General features: G+C 40.0%; 1 protein-coding gene across 1 annotated transcript in view; it reads left to right on the forward strand.

The window, feature by feature from the left end:
- CCT5 (chaperonin containing TCP1 subunit 5) overlaps positions 1–18850 on the forward strand; it is a 145781-nt gene that overhangs the window by 46479 nt on the left and 80452 nt on the right. The window contains exon 6 of the mRNA XM_033929813.1: positions 4167–4316. Within this exon, the coding sequence (XP_033785704.1) occupies positions 4167–4316 (150 nt within the window). The remainder of the gene's footprint in view (positions 1–4166; positions 4317–18850) is intronic.

Raw genomic sequence — 18850 nt, forward strand, 5'->3', positions numbered from 1 at the left:
GTTGTGTAGGGTGAAGTGAGTTTGTAGGTATTTCTTCCTCTAGTGACTAGGAGAGGAGTAATGTGAGTAAAGCGGCTCTCTGGAATATGAGTCGTGCAGCAAAATTCTGGATGGATTGGAGGGGAGTGAGATGGTTAAGTGGAAGGCAGTGGTCTAAGCGCAAGGTGATGAGGGCGTGGATAAGTGTTTTGGTAGTGTGCTCAGAGGGGAAGGTTCAGATTTTGGTAATATTATAGAGGAAGAAATGGCAGGTTTTAGTGATATTTTGTATCTGGGTGATAAAGGGGAGATTACGAGTAGATAAAAACAGGAAGAATGAGAGTGTTGTCCACAGAGTCAGAGAACAAGGGAAGCGGAGAGGTAGATTTAGGCAGGAAGATGAGCAACTCTGTTTTAGCCATGTTCAATTTTAGATGGCGGTGAGACGTCTAGACGGCGATGTCAGACAGGCAGGCTGAGTCTTTGGTCTGGGTTTCAGAAGAGATATTTGGCACAGAGATGTAGATCTGGGAGTCATCAGCATAGAGGTGATACTGTAAGCCATGGGAGGAGATCAGCGCTCCAAGTGAGCAAATGTAGATTGAAAAAAGGAGTGGTCTCAGGACAGAGCCTTGAGGTACATCAATTAATAATGGAAAGGCTGTGGAGGAGGAGCCACCATGGTATACACTGGGAAAGATAGGAAGAAAACCAGGAGAGGGCAGAACCCTGGAATCCCAGCAAGGACAGTGTATCAAGGAGTAGGCAGTGATCAACAGTATCAAAGGCAGCAGACAGATCGAGAAATATGAAGATAGAGTAGAGGTGTTAGGATTTAGTCAGGAACAGGTCATTGGAAACTTTAGTAAGGGCAGTGTCCATGGAATTCAGCAGGCAAAAACCTGACTGAAGCAGATTCAAAATAGAATGAGATGAGAGGAAGTCCAGGCAACGGCGGTGAACAGCACGTTCAAGTAACTTGGATAAGAAAGTGAAGAAGGAAATACGGCGACAGTTGAAGGGACACGTGAGGTCCAGTGAGGGTTTCTTGAGGGAAGAGTGTGACAACGGCATGTTTGAAGGCATCAGGGACAGTTGCAGTGGAGAGCGATAAGTTGAGGATGTGACAGGAGGGATGACAGAGGGGAGAAAACACTGAGTAGGAATCAGGTAGAAGGAGCATGTAGTGGGTTTAGAGCAGGAGTACCCAAACATTTTTGGCTTGCAAGCTACTTTTGAAATGACCAAGTCAAATGATCTACCAACAATACGCAGAGAAAATGTTAATTATAATTTATATTTGGGGTTTATTGTTTGTGTTTTTTTCAAAGAGGTCAAGGCAGATGACTTTAAAATATGCAATGTCGCCTTAATAACAGCTATAGAAAAATATACTCCCGCCCCTTTTAGTAAACTGCGATAGCGGTTTTTAGCACAGGGAGCTGCACTGAATGCCCTGCGCTGCACCCGATGCTAAAAAACGCTATTGCAGTTTAGTAAAATGGGGCCATAGTGCAAAATATAGACAGCAGATATTAATTCTCAAAACAGACACATTTTGATCACTAAATTGAAAATAAAATCATTTTTCCTACCTTTGTTGTCTGGTGATTTCATGAGTCTCTGGTTGCACTTCCTTCTGATTGTGCATCCAATATTTTTCATCCTCCAGACCTCATTCCATTTCCCAACCAACATCTCTCTCTGCCCCTCCATGAGTCCAACTTTTCTTCTTCTTTCCCTGCCCCCTCCCCTTTCTTTCTTTCTCTCTCTCCTTCCCTGCTCCCTCCTGAGCATGGGCATTGGACGCCAGCGCACTCATAAAGCTGCAGTTACCAATTAAGCTGCTAGCTTTCACTCAAGGTGTAAAAAATAACAAAAAACATGGAAAATAACACTAACGCAAGATTTTACCAAAATATAATTAGTTATTTATTGTTTTTATTTTTCAATCATGAAACTCAAAAGAATAGTTGAAAGAATAGTTGCGTTAGCGGGAGGTCGTTATAGTTGCCAAAATGCTGGCCTTCTGATAACGAGCTCAACTCGATACTTCGAAGCTCCCCATTATATACCTTAAGTTCAGTATGACATCATTGGCTGTAGGCCAATCAAATACAGAGGTGGTCTTTAAAGTTAGACAAAGAACTCTACATGTTTAAAAGTTTCAGAAATTACATTTGTTTTGTTTACATTCATTTCTGAATATACATTAACATTTTATAACATATCCAATATTCCTTTTATCCTTTTCACAAAGGTATATTAAGAGAAATCTGCATTTGTTAAAAAGGTGCTGATATATTCTCAGCCCTCGGAGAAAAAAGGAGAAGGCAATCGAGGAGAAGGAGGGGTTGTTTTCCCCCTCTCCTTGAGCTGACAGCTTCAAATTTCACCTACTCACACAGAAGCCTTCCTATGTTGGAGACTGGAACAGCAGACTCTAAGTTAACCATTTCCAGATGTTGTGTTCAGGATTCCTTAGTATTCTTTATATAGACCATTTCATTTTAAATATAGATTATTTCATCCATCCATACTTGGGGCCCCAAACATTCATAACTTCACATACATTATATGTCATTCATATTTAATACATGTTATATCTCAGTTTGGGATACGTAATCTAATATGCTCTTCCTACCCAGCCTAAGGCACATCTGGTATCAATTAGAACCACGATGCTAGAAGCGGGAAAACCTGAACAAAGGCAGGGAAAAAAGTTGAACACAACATGGAGTTCAAGACACAGTAGATACAGAAAGACAGAGAACAAAATGGAGTCCATGTATATCCTGATTTCCTCCATGATCTAGCTTAATAGCAAAGTACATAAAAAGAATATTATTATGCTTTTCCTTAATATTAATCTGTAGTGTGTTTTTCTGGCCTTGGCTACATCCATATTCAGATTTTTATTCACCAATTTTTCGTACGCTTCTATTGGGCATGGCCTTGTTTGTATCTAACTAGAGTTACCCAGAATCATACGAAAAACCAGCACTTTTGTAGAAACATTCCACAAAAATACTGCACTATCATGTCCTGACGTCCATTCCATTACCGTCCCATAGATATCACCCCCTACTGGCCACGAGCCACTACTGCTCACTCCCCGCACCCTCCTCTTTCTTTCTCCCTGCCTTCCAAGCCACCACCGCCGATATCTCTCTGCAGAATCCAGGCCACAAGCCCCCCCCCCCACACACATAATTCTGACATCGGAGAAGAAGTTCCGGGCCAGCCAGACAGCGATTGGCTGGCCTGGAACTTCCTCTCCGACGTCAGAATTGACGGGGGAGGAGACTTGTGAGCCCGACGCAGGCCTGGCTTTTGCGGCATCGGGGAAACAGAGAGAACGCAAAGGCAACGCGAGTCTATTGCGGACCCCGGGATGGGCTCCGCGATCAACTTGCATTGCCCTTGCGATTGGCCTTTTGGGCACCACTGGTTTAGAGGATGAGAGAAGATGTGTGGTTTCCTCCTCAGTGATCTCGGAGAAAGAGCAGAGGGTGACAGATGTTATGGGGAGGTTAGTAGAAGGAGCCTCTTCTATTGTATTTAAGGTTCAGCTGAGACATCACTACAAGAAAAGGGTACTGCCTTTTTCCTTTTGGAGGGGTGGTACTAATTGCACTTAGCAGGTTGGTTTCTAGATACTCATGTGCGTATCTTGTTTGGTGTTTAAATGTTTGATCATTGTTCTATTGCCTTAGTTTCAGAGCAAAACAGAATGTTTGTTGCCGGGTAAGTTCCCCATGCCCCTCCTCCTCTCATGTTATGTTTTCAGTGGAGTTCGATTGCTTTGGTACCAACTGAAGAGGGAGCTGTTCACTGCAGAAGGGGAGGAGCTAAAGGTCTTAAAGTGACACCCTTTTACAGATCTGCGGTTAGTGGGAATCGACAGCTAAAGTACGGACTCCTGTGTATATTAACAGAAACAAGAATATCAAGGTAAGAATATAATCTTTTGGTAATGAGCGGAGCAACAGACCATGAGATTTTGCATTATTTGTTGAGTAAAGTTGTATTGGTGTATAAAATAACTTCTCAACTTTGTATTGATTAGTGGCAGGTGTCTAATCTACCTTGCCAAGATGAAATTTTAGGTTCTGACAACCTGATGCACAGTATTTGTTGAGCCTAACAATAATATTCAGTTGAATTTCATTTACTTATTTTTGTAGGTGGTAAAAGATGCAAAGATTGCAATTCTTACTTGTCCATTTGAGCCACCAAAACCAAAAACAAAGCACAAACTGGATGTGACTTCTGTTGAAGACTATAAAGCTCTGCAGAAATATGAGAAGGAGAAGTTTGAAGAAATGGTGCAGCAGGTCTGTATTGATTCTATTTGTAATGCTCCATAAGTTCTTTACTAATGGTATTAAAGTATAAAATGATTAGAGTTTTGTACCAGATATTTGAGGTTTAACTTGGTTACCTGTGGTATTTTATTATCTAATCTTTTTATTGGAAATTCAACAGCACAAAATACAAAAAGGAGCACATGAAGGTTAGAATATCCAACAATGACAGCAGGAATTCTTTTTTTTTTTATAATTCTTTATTCATTTTTAAACTTTCAACAAGTGTACAATATAAGTAATACATAGATTTACTAACATCACTTGATAAATCTATCAAGATCATAACAAAGGTATATATATCTAAACCCTTCTTCTCCCCTCCCTTTCCATACAATTATTTAATTGAATCAATCTTTGTCATATTTCTTTTTTTACATTTTTTTTTTTTTTTTCATTTATATAAACCCTCCCCTTTCCCTTCCAATCATAAATAATGTTAATAAAATGGTGTTTATTCATTACAAAACAATGTCAATGGCCCCCATATTTCATTAAACCTTTTATAATTTCCATTTTGTATTGCTATTGAACGTTCCATTCTATATATGTGACATAGTGAATTCCACCAGAAATTAAAATTAAGTCTTGTGTGATCTTTCCAATTTGTAGTAATATGTTGCATGGCAACTCCTGTCATAATCAATAAAAGTTTGTTATTACTTGCCGATATCTGACTCTTTTTCCTCATAGATATGCCAAATATCACAGTATCATAAGTTAATGCTACAGGATTATCTAATAAAGAATTTATTTGATCCCAGATCGAATTCCAAAAGGCTAATATATAGGGACAGAAAAATAAAAGATGATCCAAAGTCCCTACTTCAAGCTTACAATGCCAGCATCTATTAGACATTGAACTATTTAATTTTTGTAATCTAACAGGGGTCCAAAATGCTCTATGCAAAAGAAAAAACCAAGTTTGTCTCATAGATGCTGACAGTGTACATCTTATTCTCCAAGACCAAATTTGTGGCCATTGAGATGCCAAAATTTGATGATTAATCTCAATGCTCCAAATATCCCTAAGACCATTTTTAGGTTTTTTATTAACCAATTCACTAATAACTTTATACCACTGTGCGGCCTGGTGACCCAGAAAATCTGCCTGGAAGCATAAAAATTCCATGCTGTATTGAAAATTTAAAGTTTTCCATTCAGGGAACCCTGCCTGAATGGCCTGCTTCAATTGCAACCATTTATAAAATTGTGATTTATTCAGTCCAAATTTATTTTGCAATTGTGTAAACTCAAGCATTTTTCCATTTGAAATAACATCATTTAAAGTTCGTATTCCTGCATTTAACCAATGCCTCCAGACAATCTTAGTTCCGCCAATCTGAATCTTGGAGTTTAGCCATATAGATTGATTTGTCGATTTACTAATAGGAATTTCAGTTAAATTACTTACATATATTAGAGTTTTCCATGTATCTAATAAAAGTTTATTTTCTTTATACAATCTGGGCATCTTGATACTGAGAATGTGACAAAGATGTAAAGGAGACAGGAGTCGCCATTCCAAGTATAACCAATCTGGAGTGTATTCAATGAGATCTGGGAGGACCCAATACATACCTTGACGTAAAATATAGGCCTGATGATACCTATAGAAATTTGGGAAATTTACCCCACCCTCCTTAATTGATTTCTGTAAAGATACCAAAGCAATTCTAGGTGTTTTGCCAAGCCAAACAAACTTAATAATTATTGCATTCAATTTTTTATAAAAAGAGTTCTGAAAAAATACCGGAATCATACACATTTGATAGCAAACCACAGGCAATATCATCATTTTTATGGTTTGAACTCTTCCCCACCAAGATATATGTAATGGGTTCCATTGTTCACATAATTCCAAAACCTTTTTTAATAAAAGTTTTTCATTTTCTTTTACTGTATCTTCTATTGAATTTTTAATCCAAATTCCTAAATATTTTAATCCATCCTCTTTCCATACAAAAGGAAATGAATCAAACATAGATTTTATGCAATGCACATTAAGCGAAAGAATTTCAGATTTATTCCAATTGATTTTATATCCTGAAAACATTCCAAATCTTTCAATCAATTCTAACAAACATGGTATAGTTGAACCTGGATTGCGCAAATATAATAAAATATCATCCGCATAAGCAGATAATTTGTATTCCCATTCTTTCAAGGGAATACCCTGTATCCTCTTTGTCTGATTAATAGCTATCAATAAGGGTTCTAAAACAATATCAAACAGCAAAGGAGATAATGGACATCCTTGTCTAACTCCTCTATGTAATTTAAAACTCTCAGATAAATTATTATTAATGTATAATCTTGCCATAGGGGAGCTATACAAAGTTTTAATCATTTGAACAAAACCAGGACCCACACCAAACCAATCCAAAGTCTGATACATGAATGACCATTCTACCCTATCAAAAGCTTTTTCTGCATCTAATGAAAGAGCAAAAGCTGGTTCATTCATCATTTTAGTTAAATTTAATGTATGAAATGTCAATCTTGTATTGTTAGAAGAATGTTTGTTAGCAATGAAACCTGTTTGATGTACATCAATTATGTAAGGAAGAGCCTTTGCCAATCTTAATGCCAGTGTTTTAGCCATTAATTTTCCATCAACATTAATTAATGATATTGGCCTGTAATTTGAAACCATAGTGGGATCTTTATTTGGCTTTGGCAAAACAATCACCATAGATTCTGCCATAGTACTTTTAATACAACCTTTATTAAGTTGAAACTGATATAAATTTAGTAAATAGGGTAATAAAGAATTTTTTGAAATGTTTTATAGAATTCCACAGTAAAACCATCCCCACCTGGAGCGGATCCAACTCTAAGAGACTTCAATGCTGTTTCTAATTCTTTTAATGATATAGGTTCTTCTAAACTTCTTTTTATATGATCAGGAAGCTTTGGACCCTCAAGAAGATTTAAAAATTCCATACCTTTTTGAACTTTATCAATAGAAGACTCGGAAGAATACAACTCTTTGTAAAAAGCCAAAAATTGATTTAAAATGTTATTAGTTTGATTATGCATATTTCCTTTCTCATCTTTTATTGCACTTATTTTTATTCTTCTCTTTTTTGCTTTAAGATAATTTGCAAGTAAACTTCCTGCCTTATTAGATTTTCCATAATACAAGGTTTGCAGAGAAAACAAATCTTTCCTTGCCATTTTTGAAGAAATTTCATTATATTTGCCTTTAGCCTTTAATAAAGTTTGCAAATTTTTGTGATTCCAATCATCTATTAATTTGGATTCCAGCAATTTAATTTCTTTTTCCAAATCTGAAAATTGTTTAATAAGTTGTTTTTTAATATACGCAGAATGAGAAATAATATTACCTCTTATAGTAGCTTTAAATGCATCCCATAAGATTTCCGCATTAATATCTGCTGAGGTATTTATTTGGAAAAATTCCAAAATTTTTAACTTAATTTCTTCAAGAAAAGTTGAATCTGAAACCAATGTATTATCAAACCTCCATAATGATCTATTGTATTCATTATTATCTAGTGTAAGTGTAATCCACACTCCTCCATGATCAGACAAAATAATTGGATCAATGGAAGCTTGTGTCACTTGTTGCACTATGGAATTTGATACCAATATGTAATCAATTCTTGAAAAAGATTTATGAACTGGTGAGCAAAAAGAGAACTCCTGATCATTAAAATGAAGAATACGCCATATATCTTTCAAATTACAAGTATTCACCAAATTATCTAACCCTAATGATTTTATATTTTTGCTTGGTTTTTTATCCAAAAAAGGATCCATAACAGCATTAAAATCTCCAGCTACTATTAAATTAGAAGCAGCCAGTGGGAGTATTAATTTTTGTATATTAATAAAAAAATCATTTTGATTCGAGTTCGGGGCATAGATATTTAATAAAGTCAAAGTATTATTTCCCATTCTCATTTCCGCTCGTATCCATCTCCCTAAAGGATCAAAATCTATCATTTTAAATGAAGCTAAACATTTTGTGTTCACTAATATAGCCACTCCTGCCTTTTTCCCTATTGCGGGAGCGAAAAAACAGTGTTTCACCCAATTATCTTCTAGCTTTTTGGATTCAACCACTGATAAATGTGTCTCTTGAATATAATACACATCAGCCTGTTGCCTTTTTAAAAATGCTAACATTTTTTTTCTCTTTACTGGGTGATTAAGGCCATTAACATTGAGTGAAAAAATTTTAATCTCCATCAATCCAAATAATTTTTACAAAAGTTCTTCCAATTATTATATCTGAACAAAAAACTGAAATCATTTGAAATGAATAAATACCACCTTCATTTATATCTCCCAATCCAACATCTCTACCCCAATTATCAAATCCCTTTAACCCCCCTCCCATCCCTCCCTCTCCCACCCTTAATATTGGCTGATAAAACCTGGAACTGCACATACAAGACCAAGTAAAGCTAAACTAAAAGCTCTATACAGACTTCAATTATAAAACAATATTGTATGTAATAATCATATGTATTTTTATAAATAATTTATATAATATTCTCAAAATATTAAAAAATCAAAATAAGAAACTAAATAAAGATCTTCCACTCACATTATAAATGATAAAAAAGAATGTAAAACTCTGTCTGCTAAAAGTATCAGACTTGTAAGAAACCTATAAATGAAAGTTAAGCATTAATAATATATTTTCCTTTTTTTTTTTTTAATTATTGTTATTATTTATTTTTAAAAACATATATTCCCCTTAAATATTCTCAAAGAAGCCTACTAAACCTTAAACTAGAGTCCCTTGAAAATCTTTGCTAACTGAAATCTTTTGTACTGAATTTTTATCAAAACCTCCATTAACTCATCATAACCTATGATCTAAATCTGCCACTATAAGCTCTGTATATTAATATCTTATCTTCATGAATATATTGCAATAACATATATCAGAGATTCTAATATCTTATTAAGATATGTAACAGCAAAGGAACAAATCATTTCAACTTTAAAAGTCATCCTTTGAGAAAGAGATATTAAATGCTCACAGAGAGACAAACTGCCTTTTTCATCAACATTCCATTTCACAGTTTCCATTCAAAATAAACAGAGCCAAACTGTCAGTTAGCAGATTCTCAAATATATTAAAGATGAATAACAAATAAAATCAAATAAAAACCAAGAAGAATCAACTCCAACTCCAGGAAGTAAATAAGTCAAATTAAATTGACATCGGCTGCTCCCTTTGATTTAAAAACATTTCCAACTTCACAGGTTCATCAAAGCTCATAGTTTTGTTGTCAATAGTTATTTTCATAATCGCAGGGTATATCAGGCCAAATCTAGCTCCGATTTCTCTTAACTTCGGCCTCATGTCTAGAAATTTTTTCCTTTTATCTGCCGTTGTTTTAGCGAAATCAGGAACGATGTGAACTTTGGCATCCTGACATTTTAAATTTGCATGTTCTTTAGCCATTCTTAACACCTCTAAAACTTGCTGGTGTCTTAGCAACTTGAAAATTATGGGGCGAGGACCTTTTAAAGTATCCAGTCTTTTCACTGGTATGCGATGTGCACGTTCAACTTCTATCGGGTAATTAGATTTGAGGGGCAGGACTTTGATCAAAAAATTTTCCACAAATGAAACCGGATTATTTTTCTCCACCCCTTCCGGTACGCCCAAAAGTCTCAAATTACTCCGTCTCATGCGATTCTGGCAATCCTCGACTTCCCTGGTGAGTGTAAAGATTTTTTCTCTGTCCAGTTTATATTGCCTTTTTTCTGCTTCAAAACTGTCCATTCTCATTTCCATTTTTGTTGTTTTAATCTCCAGCACTTCTGTTCTTTTATTTAAAGTCATTACTTCTTCCTGTATTTCATCCAGCTTTTTGGCGTTTTTTAGAAGAATTTCTTTTATCTCTTGTATTTCTTTCCAGAAATCAATGTCACTTTTCTCTCTTGACAACGGACACGTTGAGGGTGTTGCCGGCTCTGGCTTAGATCTCTTAACACTGCCGGTATTAGAAATCCCCATTTCAGACTTGTTTTGTTTTCCTGAAGCCATCACGTTGTATTTTCCTTCGTTTCTTCAGTTAAAATGAAAATTTTATTTCAGTATTTTATGTCATTAATGTCTGTATGTACAGAGCCTCTGCCCTACCCGACCATCCTCGTGCACTCCCAAGCCACGCCCCAACACACAGCAGGAATTCTGTTACGTCCCTTCTGAATTCCATACACTAATTGTTCAATCCTAACCCTCAGTCTGGGTATTGCAGGAATTCATATCTTTTCAAAGAACATGGTACACTTCCCCCAGTGGTAAAATCAGTCAGTCCTGCGGAGCCGGAATGCAGCTTCACAGAGAAACTCTGGTAGATCTATTAAGCCAGCCTGTTGTGTGCCATTTTCTTGGAAGTACCCGGGGTCCCTCCTGTGGAGTTTGTTGGCCGGTGACCCCATAGTCACAGGTTTCAAGCGCAGGCTGAGTGCGTCTGGACAGAAATCCACCCAGATTTCAGGGCAAAGGCTGTCCCCGACCGTGTGGCAGAGGATCCGTGGGAGCAGAGGTTGGAGTTGTTCTCTGGCCAGCTGGCAGTCAAAGGTCTCCATTTCTGGGCATTTGGAGCTGTACTGGGGCAGAAAAGTCCATGTTTTCTCTATTCAGCTGCTGAAAAATGCTGACAGGCAGAAGGAACCATGGAGTCTGTGACCAACTCCATTGTTTCCTATGGGGAATTCGGGGTAGGCTTGGAAAACCATTTTAGAACCCATTTTTCACAGTTTCTATGAGTAGGGTTCAGGTCCCTCACCTCCCCAGATCCCCAAATCACTATTTTTTTATTTTTGGATGTTGTTTTTGGCACATATTTGTGATGGTGGTCATCTTGGATTTTAAAATTGATCTCTTTTTCTAACTTTAAATTCTACATCAAAACCCCCTCAATTTGACTTAAAATCGATTGGGATGGGATCCCCAGCCCCTAATCTATTGGATTTGGACATTGTGCCGGATGGGCGCCAGATCAAATTTGAAACGAATGCCATAGTGCGGCGGGGAGGGGAGGGAGCTTCAGACTTTGCCTCCTCCATGTCCTTTTGGGGTGGGGAGCCGGCCTGGGTCCGTCCCTTCCGATGAAAATCTCGCCCATGGGCCATTCTGGAGTCTGGCGCAGTTTGCCTGCATTCCGAGTCTGGGGACTCTCTTGACGCACAGCATGTACCTCAACAGTACCCTGCCATGGTTGCAGAGTGGGTACATAAGAACATAAGAAATGCCTCTGCTGGGTCAGACCCGAGGTCCATCGTGCCCAGCAGTCCGCTCACGCGGCGGCCCAACAGGTCCAGGACCTGTGCAGTAATCTTCTATCTATACCCCTCTATCCCCATTTCCAGTAGGAATTTGTCCAATCCTTTCTTGAACCCCAGTACCGTACTCTGCCTTATAACGTCCTCTGGAAGCACATTCCAGGTGTCCACCACACGTTGGGTAAAGAAGAACTTCCTAGCATTTGTTTTGAATCTGTCCCCTTTCAACTTTTCCGAATGCCCTCTTGTTCTCTTATTTTTCGAAAGTTCGAAGAATCTGTCCCTCTCTACTCTCTCTATGCCCTTCATGATCTTGTAAGTCTCTATCATATCCCCTCTAAGTCTCCTCTTCTCCAGGGAAAAGAGACCCAGCTTCTCCAATCTCTCAGAATATGACAGGTTTTCCATACCTATTATCAGACGTGTTGCTCTCCTTTGAACCCTCTCGACTAACGCCATATCCTTCTTAAGATACGGCGACCAATATTGGACGCAGTACTCCAAATGCGGGCGCACCATCGCCCGATACAACGGCAGGATAACTTCTTTCGTTCTGGCTGTAATACCCTTTTTGATTATACCAAGCATTCTATTCGCTCTCTTAGCGGCCGCTGCACACTGTGCCGACGGCTTCATTGTCATGTCCACCATTACCCCCAAGTCCCTTTCCTGGGTACTCTTATTCAATAACATCCCTCCCATTGTATAGTTGTACCTCGAGTTTCTGCTCACCGGATTTTATTTGGTTCCTCTGAATGCCATTTCCTCAGACCCTGCTTGTTTGGCGCAGCTGGCAGGCGCATCGGGAAATTTTCAGTACATGGCATCTGGCGATGCTTCCTTTCGGAAGCTCTCTTGTCTGGCTGATTTCGATAGCAGTAGTTGCCATTCAGATTTTCTGTTTCTTCTGTCTGAATTTAATTTGAATCCAGCTGCTGCCTTTGCTGAGACTGGTCTCCTCTTCTGAATTCAGCATTTCAACAAGACTGGCTAGACAAGCAAGACAGCTTAAAATAGAAAGTGGCATACTAGCAATGCCAAGTAAAAAGAAAGGCGAATCACTTTCAGATGATGTGCCAAAAAAGGTATCCAACTTTTATGAAGATGAGTACAATAGGCTGTGTCCTGAAAAAAGACTATATTTCAATCAGAGTGGATGGGGAAAAAGTTCAAAAGCAAAAGAGGTTGCTGCTAAGCAATCTAAAAGAGATGTTTTTTGAATATCGCAATAAAAATGGCCCAGAGTTGAGTTTCTCAAAATTCTGTGAATTAAGAACAAAATGGTGGTTCATCTGGAATGCACTCAGTTTGTGTATGCTCTGCACATCAGAATGTTAAGTTGATGCAAGTAGCATAGTCAAGGATTGACTATAAGGATTTAATGGGAAAAACAGTTTGCAATTTGGAGTCAAAAAATTGTATGCTCCAAAGGTGTGATGGTAAAGGTGCACTTGAAGCCTACCTTTTCAGTGAATACAAGAATATTGATCCTGAAGAAATGATTGCTTTCAAGCAGTGGATCCAAACAGATCGTGCAACTCTAGATGTGAAACAAATGGCAGTCGAAGATTTTATAGTTGTGCTTGCTGAAAAGATTACAAATCTTTCAATACATCATTATATTTCAAAATATCAGGCACATTACTTGAAAACAGTCAAAGAAAATTTAAATCCTGATGAACTTGTTGTTTTAATGGATTTTGCAGAAAAATATTCCTTTGTTGTTCAAGATGCTATTCAGGGTTTCCATTGAGAAAATAGCCAAGCTACTTTTCACCTGTTTGTTATCTATTTCCACCTTAACAGTGAAGAGGCCTGAGTTGGCGCATACTACACAGAAGCGTTAGCAGGGCGTGACAGAGACCTTCCTAGTTCTGATCAGAGGGTCTTATATACATGCAAACACTTTGAAAAAGTCAGGATAATAAACAAAAGATCAGGAAACCGATATATAGCTTAGGAAAAGGGGAATTCACTATTTGTGTAAGGTGTTAGGTGGGCCAGAATCATAGAGGAAATCAGGTAAAGAACTCTAATGACTCCATTTTGGGTTCTGTCTTTCTGTTTTCTTTGTTCAGGTTTACCCGCCTTGAGCTTCGTGGTCTAATTGAAAACAAATGTGCTTGAGCTGGGTAGCTTGATTTCACATTCCAATGGGGTATAACAGAGAAAGCCTTCTTGTATTAAGTATGAATGCAATATACCGTGTTGGATGTGTGAATGGGGCCCCGAATGAATGATGGATGTTATGAAAGATATGTGAAAGAATGGTTTGTACTTAATTTCCAATATTTTATATATTTTAAACCTGAAGAAACTCTAAGGAGAAATCCTGAGGCAACATCTGGAAATGGTTAAGTTAGAATCAGAGACACTGTACCAGCCTCCAGCATAAGAAGGGGTCTGGGTCTTCGGTGTGTGTGTCAGTGAAACTTGAAACTGTCAGTTTTCCAAAGCAAGTTTTTGTCTGACACAGAAAGCAGTTTTGGATTCAAAGTTTCTTTGGATATGTAATAAAATGTTTATACATATTCAGAAATTAATGTAAACAAAAATATGATTTTAAATACTTAGTCTTTGAAAACTTGTAAAGGAATTAATTGCCTTTGTCCAAATCTAAGGACAGCCTCTGTTAATGAATTGGTTGACAAGTGACACGTCATACTGTCTTGTGAAAAATATAAAAGGAACGGACCAGTATAGACTCAGAGACCATCAGGAGAGGTGCAGATTTCACACCTGATGGAACTCCATCACACATATGATTTCTGAGACATGTAAGATTAACATTAATAAATAAATTATAATATTGAACTAGTAATATATATGAGTGACATAGTAACATAGTAGATGACGGCAGATAAAGACCCGAATAGTCCATCCAGTCTGCCCAACCTGATTCAATTTAAATTTTTTTTTTTTTTTTCTTCTTAGCTATTTCTGGGCAAGAATCCAAAGCTTTACCTGGTACTGTGCTTGGGTTCCAACTGCTGAAATCTCTGTTAAGACTTACTCCAGCCCATCTACACCCTCCCAGCCATTGAAGCCCTCCCCTGCCCATCCTCCACTAAACGGCCATACACAGACATAGACTGTGCAAGTCTGCCCAGTAACTGGCCTAGTTCAATATTTAATATTATTTTCTGATTCTAAACCTTCTGTGTTCATCCCACGCTTCTTTGAACTCAGTCACAGTTTTACTCTCCACCACCTCTCTCGGGAGCGCAGTCCAGGCATCCACTACCCTCTCCGTAAAATAGAATTTCCTAACATTGCCCCTGAATCTACCACCCCTCAACCTCAAATTATATCCTCTGGTTTTACCATTTTCCTTTCTCTGGAAAAGATTTTGTTCTACGTTAATACCCTTCAAGTATTTGAACGTCTGAATCATATCTCCCCTGTCTCTCCTTTCCTCTAGCGTATACATATTCAGGGCTTCCAGTCTCTCATACGTCTTCTGGCGCAAGCCTCCTATCATTTTCGTCGCCCTCCTCTGGACCGTCTCAAGTCTTCTTACGTCTTTCGCCAGATACGGTCTCCAAAACTGAACACAATACTCCAAGTGGAGCCTCACCAAAGACCAGTACAGGGACATCAACACCTTCTTCCTTCTACTGACTACGCCTCTCTTTATACAGCCCAGCATCCTTCTGGCAGCAGCCACTGCCTTGTCACATTGTTTTTTTTGCCTTTAGATCTTCGGACACTATAACCCCAAGGTCCCTCTCCCCGTCCGTGCATATCAGCTTCTCTCCTCCCAGCATATACGGTTCCTTCCTTATTATTAATCCCCAAATGCATTACTCTGCATTTCTTTGCATTGAATTATAGTTGCCAGGCATTAGACCATTCTTCTAACTTTTGCAGATCCTTTTTCATATTTTCCACTCCCTCTTCGGTGTCTACTCTGTTACAAATCTTGGTATCATCTGCAAAAAGGCACACTTTTCCTTCTAACCCTTCAGCAATGTCACTCACAAACATATTGAACAGGATTGGCCCCAGCACCGAACCCTGAGGGACTCCACTAGTCACCTTTCCTTCCTTCGAGCGACTTCCATTAACCACCACCCTCTGGCGTCTGTCCGACAGTCAGTTTTTGACCCAGTTCACCACTTTGGGTCCTAACTTCAGCCCTTCAAGTTTGTTCAACAGCCTCCTATGAGGAACTGTATCAAAGGCTTTGCTGAAATCCAAGTAAATTACATCTAGCATATGTCCTCGATCCAGCTCTCTGGTCACACAATCAAAAAATTCAATCAGGTTCGTTTGGCACGATTTACCTTTTGTAAAGCCATGTTGCCTCAGATCCTGTAACCCATTAGATTCAAGGAAGTACACTATCCTTTCTTTCAGCAACACTTCCATTATTTTTCCAACAACTGAAGTGAGGCTCACCGGCCTGTAGTTTCCTGCTTCATCCCTGTGACCACTTTCGCTCTCCTCCAATCCCCAGGAATCACTCCTGTCTCCAGAGATTTGTTGAACAAGTCTTTAATAGGACTCGCCAGAACCTCTCTGAGCTCCCTTAGTATCCTGGGATGGATCCCGTCTGGTCCCATCGCTTTGTCCACCTTCAGTTTTTCAAGTTGCTCATAAACACCCTCCTCCATGAACGGCGCAGAATCTACTCCATTTTCTCGTGTAACTTTGCCAGACAATCTTGGTCCTTCTCCAGGATTTTCTTCTGTGAACACAGAACAGAAGTATTTGTTTAGCACATTTGCTTTCTCCTCATCACTCTCCACATATTTGTTCCCAGCATCTTTTAGCCTAGCAATTCCATTATTCCTAAGTACCTCGAGCTTGGCGCAGCGCACATGCGCTAATCGCTAATCAACAGTGAAATTCATGCATGAGTGTTTATATCATTAGTGACAGCTTAAGGCATGATACAGTGGCATTACCTGTTTTTTTGGAAAAGTTGATTCTTCACATAAAAAACTTACTCTCTGCTAATGTTAAGTACATAAGATATTGGCTCTGCTGCACAATACAAAAACTATAAAAACTTTGTTAATCTCTATCACTATTCTGACTTTGGTATTCATCGAAGCTTGGCAAGGCAAGCAGGAGAGAACGGTACAGAGAGAAGGAAGAGAAAATAGAAAAGCAAATGGGAGGGAGTCAAATCAGAGTTTGGAAAGGGGAGAGAAGAGGCAGGAGACTAGGGGAATCGGCGAGAGTTAGCTTCGCCCACCCCCGACGTCGAGAGCGCCTTTGCAAAGGGCCTTGAAAAGGGACAAGCCACCTTTTAAAGGAGAGCAGAAGGAGACGACAGCAGGCGCAGAGGACATACATCCAGGCATGTGCAGAGGACACACAGCCAGGCAGACACAGAGGACACAGCAGGCGCAGAGGACACAGCAGGTGCAGAGGACACACAGCCAGGCAGACACAGAGGACACAGCAGGCGCAGAGGACACACAGCCAGGCAAGCGTAGAGGACACAGCAGGCGCAGAGGACACACAGCCAGGCAGGCGCAGAGGACACAGCAGGTGCAGAGGACACACATCCAGGCGGACACAGCAGGTGCAGAGGACACCCAGCCAGGCAGACACAGAGGACACCGCAGGCGAAGAGGACACACAACTAGGCAGACACAGAGGACAGCCACAGCGGGCACAGAGGACATAGAAAAATAGAAAACTGACGGCAGAAAAGGGCCACAGCTCATCAAGTCTGCCCACCGTAATGACCCACAGCCACAGCAGATTGGCAAGCGGGCAGCAGTGGAAGCAGCAGACAGAAGAAGGATGTTGAGCTACCCAGTTTTCTGCACTATCTGCCATATGTATGGCTACCTCCCCTCTGGGAGGCGGTTTTACATATGCGCTTGATGCGGAGAACTGAAGAGTCTGAAGAAACAAGTCAGATTCCTGGTGAACATAATTCTGGAACTGGAGGCACTTCAAGCTATGGAGGAGGAAGACAGATACAGGGATGCAGAGAACTTCAAGCAGTGGAAGAGAAAGACGGAGATGCAGAGAACATCAAGACAGAGGACACCATCAAGGAAGAAGTCAGAGAGCTGGAAAAGTTAATAGAGGAGGTATACAGGGAGGCCATGGAGAATCACCAGCAACAGTGGAACTGCCGAGATACACCTACAGAGAGAGTGTGGACCACCTGACGGACAACCACTAGGAAGAAATGGGTGACACCGCAGCGAGATCTAGAAACAGCGGAGGGAACCCACAAGAAGAAGAATCCAGTGCAAGCCAGGATGAGAGAGAATGGATGGGAACGAAGGACACGTACCTATGGCTGGAGAGATGGACATACACCAGGGACACAGACCTGCGGCTGGAAAATCAAGAGAAGGTAGAGAGGACATCAATTGTCGTGGGGGACTCCATCATCAGACAAGTCGACAGCCACAAAGCGGGAGGAAGACTGGATCGACTGGTGACCTGCCTACCAAGAGCCGCATCGACAGTGTGGAAGAAGATACGGCGGTGATGATCCATGTGGGGACGAACAACATGAGCAGCAGGAGCTACAACAGAGAAGTACTGAAGGAAGGAAGCTGAAGAACAGAACGCAGAAGATAGAATTCTCGGAGATCCTGCCGCTACCCAGTACCTATGAGAAGAGGCAGATGGAACTGCAAGCAGTCAACGCGTGGATGCGGCGCTGGTGTGAGGAAGAAGGATTCCACTTCGTGCGCAACTGGACGACGTTCTGGGGGAAGAGCAAGCTGTACAGGAAGGATGGACTCCACCTCAGCAGAGACGGATCGAGGCTACTTGTAAGCAACATCAAGCGAGAAGTGGAGAAGTTTTTAAACTAGGGAGAAGGGGAAAAGCAACAGTCTACTGAGAGAGAGAGTCAATGATTCGGGAACCGGTGTACCTGGAGGATACAGTGCAGGAGGATAGAGGGGAAGACTCACCGGATCACAGGCAAGACAGACCGAAAGGGACACAAAAGGGAAGGACATGCAAGAAAGGAACAGGCCGCAAACTCAAGTCTATGTACACCAACGCAAGGAGCCTAAGGAATAAGATGGATGAATTAGAAGCTATGGCACAAAAAGATAACATTGACATCATCGGAATCACGGAAACATGGTGGACTGAGGAAAACATCTGGGACACTGTGCTACCGGGATACAAGCTATACCGCAGAGACAAAGTGGCTCAAAAAGGTGGGGGCATTGCCATATACATCAAAGAGGGAATTGAATCTACTGGAGAGAACACGCCACAACTGATGG

This window comes from Geotrypetes seraphini, chromosome 2 (genome assembly GCF_902459505.1).
Source record: "Geotrypetes seraphini chromosome 2, aGeoSer1.1, whole genome shotgun sequence".
In the NCBI taxonomy this organism is placed as follows: Eukaryota; Metazoa; Chordata; class Amphibia; order Gymnophiona; family Dermophiidae; genus Geotrypetes; species Geotrypetes seraphini.